Raw genomic sequence first — 11224 nt, 5'->3', positions numbered from 1 at the left:
TTTTGGATTTCTCAACTTTTAAAAATTGAGTTTTCTTTTTTTAGAACGTTTACTATCATTCCTTCGCTTTGTAATTCACAAAAAAAGAGATCTTATTTATGGATCATCAGTATATTTGATCTTTTATGAGTTGATCATTTCCATATGAATTCTTACTCTTTCTATTTACAAAAGTAGAACTTCGATTCATGAAATGACTTGATATGATATTTGCACAAATGAGTGTTTGAATGATTGTGATCTTGCATATCTCAAAAGAAAAGGAAGCAAGAGTACTTGCTTGCTGCATCTCAAAAGAACAGAAAAAAGTGCTAGAAAAAGAAAACCAACATTGATAACTTGAGCAAAAAAAAAAATAGTGCACCTACGATGGCACTGCTGGACTGGTGATAGCACCGCCAGTACACACCACTTATAGGCGGTAGCACTACCCAACTTACGGTACCACCGCCCGCAATCTTGCCCTATAAAAACCATAGTTAGGGCCGACGATAGAACCACCCCCCAACCCTCTCTACACCCCTCTAAACTGCTCCACACCCCTCATTCCTCTTACTCTTCTTATAGAAACTCAAGAAAACCACTATCCTTTACAAAGCTAAGGATCAATCTCAAACCCTCTTTGGTGATCACAAGAAGTTTAAACTACATAGGTAATTCTTAAACCCATTTTTTTCTCTCATTCTCCATTTATTACTTATCCTTGCCACTTATTATTTGTCATATATGTAGTCCCCATGTCATCTAAAAGATCCTGAAAGAATAAAGGAAAGAGGAGGTTAGATAAAACCTTTGATTCTATACTCTTTCATTCCCCTCAACATACCCTTAAATTCCCAACCTTTGAGTCTAAAGTATACATAAGGGAAAATATGTAGATTTAGAAGAATTGAGTGATTTAGAACCAATTCAATGATTCGCTAATTTAGATGTTCTTCCAATTTGCAACAACGTACATGTGAATGAACACGATATGGTATCCACTTATCTCTTAGGATATCACATACCCATTACGGATAACGTAATTTGTAACCTAATATGAATTCTTGAGAAAAGAAGAGGTTGCTATTTTATAGGATAATAGGACATAGAATCGGTTGGGATCACATATTCTGAGGCTATAGGTACCATTTTTTATAATCTAAATTTGTCTATTGTTCCAAAAAGTTGTGAACATTTATTACCATTCAACATAAAATTGCTTCATCACATCATGATAAAAATTCTATTTTCAAAACAATAATATCATGATAAAGTTAGTCAAATGAAATTAGGAACAATGTATTGGATTCTGGTAGGACATGATAACTGCTTTGGATATCTGATACGATAAAACATGATTGAATTATCAACAGATGCTTCTATTTGGTGTGTTAATTATTAGATTAATGCATGAACATGACATAGTCATTATACCGAATGAATAAACCTTGAAACTAGATAGATTTAATGTTATCAATAGAAACCTATTAAAAAGATTAAGATGTATAGTAAGAAATGGTGTTTGGATTAGATTACCTAAGAGGAATGATCCTCCCCCATCTGAACTAGAACTAGAAACACCTATATATAGGGAAAGTCAATCTCCTCCTACTAGTCCTTTTGACACAGCACCTCCAATAGAATCAACATCCCCCTCATCTGTTGATTCCATAGTCACTCGATTAGATCAAATTAAACTACATTAAGATCAAATCTTAACCGAGTTGCATCAAATTCATCGATAACTTAATACTTTATTTAGGCATTTCGATTTACCACCACCTGAAAAACTTGTATATATCTTCTTTTTGTTGATGACAAAGGAGGAGAAGTCGACGGATTCTTCTATGTACTCTTTAATGTTACCATGTACGATGTTTTGTACACTTTGATATAGTGCAATGTATGAAATGATGAATGCTTTAGTATCATGTATGTTATGGCCAAAACAATATTGATTTATTTTTGGTATCATGCATGAAATGATGAGTTGTAATGTTTTGAAATTGATAACTTGAAATTATGTTGATTTATTTTTGATATCATGCATGAAGTGATCAATTGTAATTATGCATGTTACATTTTGATAACTTGAAACTATGATGATGTATAATATATGAAATTTTGATATGATATATTACATTTGATATGATCAAAATAGTTTCACTTAAATTCAAAGGTTATGATTCCTTTTTATACAAGTTTGTCTTATCTCAATAAGCCATATAGATAGGGGGAGTTAAGGTTAACTCTATCATCTATTGGTTATCATTATAAAAAAAGAAAAAATTATTTAATCTTAGATTTTGATAATGAAATTAATTGGTGAATTAATAATTTAATCCATGTGTTGAGATAAAAGACTAACTACGATTGTGAAAAAGGTAAAACAATTAAAGAATAATCAAAGTTGGGCTAGAGTCAATGATCGAGCATTGGGCCAGATAAATCGAGGGATACACTAGAGGATTAGTCGATATAGTGAAAGCTCATTGGAAGTTCGTCGGGAGTTCGTCAAAAGCTCACCGGAAGTTTGCCGGGAGTTCGCCGAAAGCTCATCGGAAGATCGTCAAGAGTTCGCTAGAAGTTCACCGAGAGTTCGGATGAACAATTGACATGCCGAACAACTATGATTACTTGTATTGTAATTGTCTAGCCTTAGTTATCGTAGTTAGGGTTTTAATTCGAGTTAATTTTGGGAGAAATTCCACTAACTCAATTAGGGGCTAACTAGGCCTTTAATAAGGCTGAATTGGGCTGGTTGGATGGCTCATTCAGCCACTTGGAGCCACGTCAAGTGGTGGGACCACCCAGACTAGGCAGTAGAATCGCTTGGGGCTTAGCCTCCCAAGTGGTTTTGCCGGTGGTACCGCTAGTAATTAATGCTACCATGCGGTGGTACCGTTGGCAATTAATGTTGCCAAGCGATGGTATCGCCCTATCAGGTAGTAGTATCACTAGAGCCTAGTCTTCGAGGCTCTGTTAGGCAGTAGTACCACTAGAGTGAGTGATGATATCGCTAGATTGAGCGGTGATACCATCTAATGTCAGTCTGTAGGCGGTGGCACCGCCCAATAATGGTGGTGGTACTGCCAGTACCCCGAAAATCGGGGATGAGACATTTTTTGGCTCTATTTTTGAAGTCATTGGGGCCTATAAATACCCCACTCTTTTCTGCATGAAAGAACACAAAGAGTGTGAACAAAAGTTTGAGATTTTGGTTATAAGAGTGTTGAAAAAGTGCTTACTGTCCTCCTCCTTCTTTAGCTTTGTGAATAAAAAAGGTGTGAAGCTTATAAAAGGTTATCTTCTAAACTTATAAAAAGAAAAAAGAGTGGTAAAAGGGTGGTTGGTCTTCTCTAATTAAAAAAAAGACCATTAGTGGACACTGGTGGCCTCAATAGAGGAGGAATCGAGAGTGGATGTAGATCATGATGACTGAACCACTATAAATCTGGTGTGCTTTCTTTCTGTATCATTTCTTTCATGCTTTTCATTCTTATCATTCACTGATTTACTTGCTCACTATCTTAAATCACTTATGAATGTTTTCAAGTTTAAACCCCTTTTCGGATACAAGCTTTATCGAACAAATTTTTGAATCAACATTGTTTTGATCGAAAGCACTAATTCACCCTCCCTCTTAGTGTCAACTTGATCATAACAGTTTTAGCTCCAAAGTTAAATCTATTTGGGGCTTATAAAAATCTCACTCATCCCTACTTGATGAACACATCAATTGAGAACAAAAACCGGGGAAAACATCATTGTAATCTTATAAGAATTCCCCTCCTCTAACTCTAAGTGTTAATTTCAGTTTAAGAGAGAAGTAAGTGGGTTGTAAATATTATCTCATAAACTTGTTAAAAGGAGAAAGAGTTGTTAAAGGGTGGTTGGTCTTCGCCTATTAAAAAAAGATCGTTAGTGGACGCTGGTAGCCTCAATGGAGGAGGAATCAAGAGTGGACGTAGGTCACAATGACCGAACCACTATAAAACTTGGTTTGTATTTTTGTTTTGCTTTTCATTGTCATTCTCATATTGCAAACTAATTTACTTGCTTACTATTTTTACTATGCTTACAAACATACTTTCAAGTTAAACTATCTTTCCGCTATAAACTTTATCGAAAGTTTTTAAATTAACATAATTTTTCGTAATTACTAATTCATCGTTCTCTTAGTAGTATGGATTTCGGTCCTAACACCAACAAGACTTTATTGAAATAAAAACCTCTTTGATTAAGTCAGTATTGGATTTGTAAGATTCAAATAAAAATATAGAGATTAAGATTTTTATGACATGCTGGGGAACCATTGAGGAACAAAAAGTAAAGATTGAGATTCATCGAATATTATGGTTATAAAGCAAAGACTTGCTTTAACACCGAGGATGGCTAGCTAACATCTCCTCCAAATAAATTATCTTGTTGGTATCGAGTCGTCATCCTTATCAACGTTAACTTAATGAATCTCTTTTTATAATTTAAATTTAATTTTATAATATTTAATTTTATTTTTATAAAAAACAAATAATTAAGGTGAAATTTGGGTTTAGAAGCACATGATATATCAAAGTCATACATTAAAAAATATATAAGTTTTTAAACCTTCAATTTTGATAAGTTAGATTTGGTACGCTACCATTCAATCAATGGTTAAAGTGTGAAAAATATATGGAATGGTGCTTTGAACCTTCAATATTAGGTAAATGAATATGATGGTTTTATTAAATAATTTTTAGTGATACTCAGAATATTTGAAAGATCTAAGCTAAGATTAGTACACTGAATCATAATATTTTGTTTTTCTATAATTGAATGGTTTTGTTTGATTGGAAAAATTATTCCTATGACCGAACCGAAAGGTTTCACGGTTTGCTTTGATTGATTTGGGAAATCGATTTGTTGCCACCACCGAATCAGACGGTGTACACCACTTGAGGTGGATCCAACGGCTTCCACACGAAGCCGGAGAGCTGCCTCTGTTCAGGCACTTCAACCTGTTCCTACGGAACAGCAAGCAGGAGCCACTTCATCTCTCTCTCTCTCTCTTCGCACTCTTTTCGCGTTCGGATCTGTTGCTAGGATCAACATGGCCCCGGTGTCGGCGCTCGCCAAGTACAAGCTGGTATTCCTGGGGGATCAGTCGGTGGGGAAGACGAGCATCATCACCAGATTCATGTACGATAAGTTCGACAACACCTATCAGGTTGATCTCGGCTCTTATTTGTTTTGTTTGGTGTACCTATCAGTTCATCCTGGTTCTTATCTATTCTTTTGGTGCAAAAAAAAATCCGAGATCAGGCTTTCGAGTGATCTTCAGTAAACCCCGTTTCCTGTGCTTCCATACACGGTCGATTAGGTTTGCTTTACATGTGGTAATCATGGATCGAGAATGATCTGTGCTTCTTTTGATTGTACAGTTCTGAATTAACTTATATTCGAATAGGATCGAGATCGGTCTGTCGTAATATAGGGTGTTGATGATGAATTATTCTTTTGACTATCTTCCGGTGGTTTTTAACTCGATTGAATTCTTTTGGTGGAGAAGACCGATTTCGGCAGAAACTCTAAGGAGCACCGCTGTATCCATTTATGTTTCTGAGAATTTGCATTGATCAGTTAAATGAGCAGTATTTTTTTCTTTGTATAATTACGATAATAATTTTGGATTTAGAGAAGTGCAGAAGTAATGCTTACCGAGAATTTTACTTCTGTTCTATGTCAAGTAAAACAATTGTTAATCATTGATCGTGGATTATTATCTTGCTAGTTCTGGGTTCTAGGATGTTTGCCCCTATTGCATATTATTATCTGCTATACAAAAGGCAGATGAGAAATATTGGAAACTATACATGGATGCAAATGCCTTCAAAAAATAATTTAGAATTGCAGGGGAACAAGTCTGTACTATTACAACTGAGAATTAGATTCAGAAACAAATATGCGCCAACTGGTTACGTTGAGAAAAATAAGAGTTTTGTGCATGGTTTCTTTTAGGTACAATCACAGTGATAGACTGCATTTTTAAGTAATCACAGAGAAACATAGAAGAAAATGATGAATTAGAGAACACAATTGGTGGGATGAGAGCGAGAAGTGGGAGAACAGAGATACGAGGGCTTCTGGTTCCTTAATTAAGTCACACATGAAAGCCATGTATAAAATCACACCAGTTCGACTTTCCCTAGCTGTGTATATGAAAGGTAAATCATTGACAGTAGCACCCGCATATTACCTTGCTAAAAGAGTCTACTCGTAGCTTCTTCTTGCTACAAGTTGGTTTTCTTTGTAGCAATAGGCCTATCCTTAGTTGGTGATGCTTCTTTTCTACATCTTTCTTTCAAAATTTGTCTTGTTGACTCATCTTACTGCCACAAACAGATAATATTAACATACTAGCCAGATTTACAAACCTGCTTTCCCCTATATGTATTTGGTTCAAGATGCACGTTAGATGTGGTAAATAGGGTTAAAGTTGTTGTGTTTATATTAAAGGGGTTCTAACCTCCTCGTCTTTGTGTTTTTTTTTTTCTCTCAAAAGGAAACTTTATAATTGAATTATGAGAAGCTTGTTATCCATCATTTTTCATTATCTTGTTTCTCTGCGATGCTTACATGTATGTGTGCACAAAGATTCCTACTTCAGCAAGAATCAATAATAGGTGGTCATGTATAAACTTTAACACTTCTAGATTTCCCCCTCAATGCACAATAGCCATTAATTTTAATTCACATATCATGACGTATTCTGAAACAAATTTGCTTTACACAATTTGTTAATTATAAATTCTCGTGTCTTAACTCTGTAAGTCATATGCACACTCTATTACTGGGGAATTAAACCTGTATGATTTTTTTGAATGATAAGATGTTTTCAAATTTTCAATGATGTTCCCTTGGCAATCACTTGCTTCTACGAGTTAATCACTTAATTATTCAACCTTTGGTAACACAATTGATTGGAACAGATTTGTAGTTTCTTGTTATAATGACCCGAGTGCATACAGTCATTTTAAAGTAAATGTTATTGGATATTTGAAACTTTGGATAGGAGATGGGAGTCCCTGGATGGCCTGTTAAAAGTTAAAGAATAGACTAAATACCCTTTAAATGTTATAGCTGGTTTAACATATTTTGAGATTGCTTATAATATTTACCTCTTGGTAATTCGCAACTAACAAAGATAGGGGCTTTTTTGCACAGGTTAAGTGTTTTGGTATTGGTAAATTGGCCCATGTTGCCGTACTTCTTGTTCTTTATTTTACTTACTCGCATGGTAAACAGAATTAATTTTTCTATTGCTCACAATAGACTAACTAATATATCATTGAAATTTTGCCTAAGCAGGTTCAAGTTAGTGTTTATATTCTCCTTTTGATTTTTTTGCTGTCATCCCTGAAGCATTAATATGATGAACAGGCTACGATTGGGATAGATTTTCTATCGAAGACTATGTACCTTGAAGATCGAACAGTCAGACTGCAGCTCTGGTAGTAATTTCATCACTGCTACATTTTTAATTCTATGCTTTTGTCCTTGCACAATGTCCATTTACTACTTCCATACGACAATGCTTGACACAAATGTTTAATCTTTTTAGATTCATTATTTTACATTACTGTTCCGACATTGCATCTTGACATGGGAAGCTAGATGTTTGTTGCCTTGGTTGTAGAAAATAAATGTTTTACTTGTTTTTCATTTTTTTCTGAAGTGAAATTAAACTGTTACTAGATCTACCATTATTAACAAACCTTCTGATTTATTATCATATCTTAGAATCGGAATTTCAAGGCAAGTAATTATGGTCTGGAAGCAGCACAAAAAGGACCATATTCTAGTGGGAAAATACATCGTAAATTTAGGCTCATTGATATGAGGCAATTCCTAGGATATGTACTAGAAACTTTGTTCTTTAAAATAAATTCTTCAGAATTTTCCTTTTTTACTAAAGGATTTTCTCTTTACAAGGTCCATGTTTTTCTTTTTTTCCTCTTTTCATAGTTCTTATATCTCACTTCTAATCATACTTAGGGACACAGCTGGACAGGAAAGATTTAGGAGCCTTATCCCAAGTTATATTCGGGACTCCTCGGTTGCAGTCATTGTATATGATGTAGCAAGTATGCTTCTTTGGTAACTCTTGCTTGGTATTCTGTAAATCTAGATTGTGCATTTATATTGTTCAAAGGACTTGACTAATTATTTACCCCCTATTTTTATTCTGATAACTGATCAATTAGTATGTAGTCATAATCCAGATTCATATACTATAGATCTTGTTATCCTGTTAGTTTATATAATTCTGATACTATATTGGTTGTAGGATCTTTAATTTATTACTTCTTATTTGCATTGTAGGTAGACAATCCTTCTTGAATACTTCAAAATGGATTGAAGAGGTTCGTACAGAGAGGGGAAGTGATGTTATCATTGTCCTTGTTGGAAACAAAACCGACCTTGTTGACAAGAGGTGATTCCCTTGCCTTCCCACCTCCTTATGGTTATCTATGATTTGAGTGCCTTTCTAAAGACAGGTTGTAAAGCAAATGTACAATATATGACCAATACATGATCATAATAATTGGTCAAATCCATATACAACATAACGGTAAGACCATTGATCAATAGTAAGCATGATACAATACGCAATCATCACAAAAAACCTCTCATGAGAATGAAACTATGAAAATATGGTATGGATAGTTATATTTTTAGCATTAGAAGTCAAACACCACCTTCAGTTCTTTGACCATCAATAGAAACCGACAAATTTTATAATAATAAGTACTAATGTGAATAACCAATGGTAAAAAATTGAACATCATATAGAATTGTACAATTGACTAGAAGTCATTGGCTATTTCTATTCTCATCTTATCATCAATAGAAGCTGGTTCTGTCTGAAACTAGTTTAAAACATGAAACAAGTTTGCTTTTGAAACTTTTCTCATTCTTTATGAGCTTTTTTAAAAAACATTTTCTGTATGCTTGCTTGAGTTTTCAGTCTTATTAATTGATTTGTAAATTCTGGTTTTTATAATAGAACTTGTATATTTTTCTTATTGTGGGTCAGGCAAGTTCCAATAGAGGAAGGAGAAGCTAAAGCACAGGAACTTGGTGTCATGTTTATTGAAACAAGTGCAAAAGCTGGCTTCAATATAAAGGTACATTTTTTTACTTGAAAAAAAATTATCTTTCTTTCTCCATGACAAGAAATGTGAAAAAAGAAATTTCAAAATGACAACATAATTTATTTGCTAAAGCAAAGTGGTGTCCAAAAAACAATAAGCCTGCAGAGGCATTGGATTTTGTGGTTGAATGTTATGGTTTCCTTGTCTACGAAGATTCATTTTCTGAGGTGTAGAACAACCACCTCCTCGAAGTAATTCAGATAAGAGTACTTGTGAGAGAGATGTTAAGTCAAACAGGATGTCATCTTTTCATACCCAATCGGATTGAGGCCGTAACAGTGTGAGAGATTACTTGGTAAACCAGCAGGATCACTTAGTCAATTACATGACAAGCCACTGAATCCATTTACCTTTTAAGTTTTCCTTGTTTTTTTGTTTAGTTCATATTTCTCTGTGGTTTTTGGTTTTTAGTTCTTTCAACCTATCTATCTATCTACCTGTCATTCACTATCAAAGGGATTACTAACATCTGCCTCGGTCTCTTCAGGCTCTTTTCCGAAAGATTGCTGCTGCTCTTCCAGGGATGGAGAATCTTTCTTCGGCAAAGCAGGAAGACATGGTGGATGTAAACTTGAGGTCATCAAATGCGAATTCATCCCAATCACCGTCCCAGTCTGGTGGTTGTAGGTGTTGAGTTCATCCATAATTGTTTAGGTTGCTATTGAGGTGTTGTATTTTACTGAGCTTTCTATCAACTCATAAACAGCATCAGCCTACATAGGAAAGGATGTTTTGATGAGAGAGATATGCATGAACTAGTCTCTATGTTTGTAATATCTGGTTCTAGGTGTATACATTTGCGAGAAGATGCTTTGCTCGAGTCTAAAACTAGAATCAGTTAAATAATTGGATTGGGATGAAGGATTAATGCAGGAAAGAAGACGGGATAACCTCTACAGTATTCATTCACGTGGAGTTGGCGTTTGTGAGGTATCCTTTTAATATGTCAAACACTTCTCTTTCGGTCTGTGCTTAGCTTTTTCTTTTACCTTATTAATTAGTTTTGCTGCTACTAATTATTAACTGACCTTTGGAATAAGCATTTCTTTCTGTGAACTTTTCTGATAAGCGAGAAAACTGATTATCAAAACAAAAGAGAAGAAATGTATCCCAAAGGAATTCATCAAATTTTATTTGAGCTAAATTTCACACAGAATTACAAGGATTTTTTTTTTTTTTTTTCTGGCGCAGATGCACGAAATTTATTTTAATTCTATTTTTTCCGGAATTAATGACGCAACGGGAAGTAAAAGGCGACGGTTGACGGGCGCAAAGCCGTTACCTAACGGTGACGAATGCGGCCAGCTTCCGCGGCGGATCCGCGTACAGCAACGGGCCGCCGGTGGACGCACGTCGGCGGTGGTGCGGGCCTAGCTCGGAGAACCCGATCTCCTCCATCCGGGACCGCCGCCGGGAGTAGCTCGCGATCATCAGCGGGCTGAAGCACGTGGCGAACCTTGTCAGATCGTCGCGGTCGCGGTGGTTGTGCTCCCCCGTCGGCTCCCTCATCGGTTGCCGCTTCCGATGCCACGACCGGCACGGAGACTTGGCATCGTACCGGAACTCAGGATCTGGGTCCCGGCCCGGCCATGCGGCGGCGTCTTCCGGGGAGTACACGCTCGACATGTTCTTCTTCCGGCGGCCACGGAGGAGCGCAGAGAGCCAAGACCTCGATTTCTGGGGCGTCCTGTCACGGTCGCCGGGTCCGTGGCAGCCGAAGAGGGCGGAGACCACGGAAGAGTACCGCCGCGAACCGGAGGGGGAGACGGAGCGGGGGAATTGGAAGGGAAGAGGCGACAGGTGCTCCGGAGACGAGGCCGCCTTCGCAGGGGCGGTGATGGCGAGGAGGCGCTCGCGAAGGCAGGAGGCGCAGACGCCCACACCGGCCTCGAAGGGGTGCCTCTCGCACTTCATCTTCCACTCGTCTCACCACTAAAGAAGAAGATGAAGATATGGAAAAGGTTGGATCTGTTCGAATGGACGTTTCACGAGTTCGCTTCTGCTGCTACGCTGATTGGATTCTAGCAGCAAACGCCATTATTAAT

The 11224-nt window shown here is 36.6% G+C and overlaps 1 protein-coding gene across 1 annotated transcript; it reads left to right on the top strand.

The window, feature by feature from the left end:
• Window positions 1–4964: 4964 nt before the first annotated feature.
• LOC103973167 (ras-related protein RABH1b) lies at window positions 4965–10007 on the top strand. The gene is made up of 6 exons (XM_009387662.3): window positions 4965–5191; window positions 7405–7475; window positions 8020–8108; window positions 8347–8458; window positions 9062–9152; window positions 9667–10007. The coding sequence occupies exons 1-6, from the start codon at window positions 5075–5077 to the stop codon at window positions 9811–9813; spliced, it is 627 nt and encodes a 208-aa protein (XP_009385937.2). The 5' UTR covers window positions 4965–5074; the 3' UTR covers window positions 9814–10007.
• The last annotated feature ends 1217 nt before the right edge of the window (window positions 10008–11224 follow it).

The sequence above is a fragment of the Musa acuminata genome, chromosome BXJ2-5, assembly GCF_036884655.1.
Source record: "Musa acuminata AAA Group cultivar baxijiao chromosome BXJ2-5, Cavendish_Baxijiao_AAA, whole genome shotgun sequence".
In the NCBI taxonomy this organism is placed as follows: domain Eukaryota; kingdom Viridiplantae; phylum Streptophyta; class Magnoliopsida; order Zingiberales; family Musaceae; genus Musa; species Musa acuminata.
The sequence above is the reverse complement of the archived record's forward strand: the minus strand, read 5'-3'. Positions and strand labels throughout refer to the sequence as shown.

Excerpts from the sequence above, each read along its gene's own strand:
- LOC103973167 (XM_009387662.3), top strand. The coding sequence starts at position 5,075 with ATGGCCCCGGTGTCGGCGCTCGCCAAGTACAAGCTGGTATTCCTGGGG. Across the intron at positions 7,476-8,019 it reads ACAGTCAGACTGCAGCTCTG|GGACACAGCTGGACAGGAAA; the intron begins GTAGTAATTTCA and ends AATCATACTTAG. Across the intron at positions 8,459-9,061 it reads ACCGACCTTGTTGACAAGAG|GCAAGTTCCAATAGAGGAAG; the intron begins GTGATTCCCTTG and ends ATTGTGGGTCAG.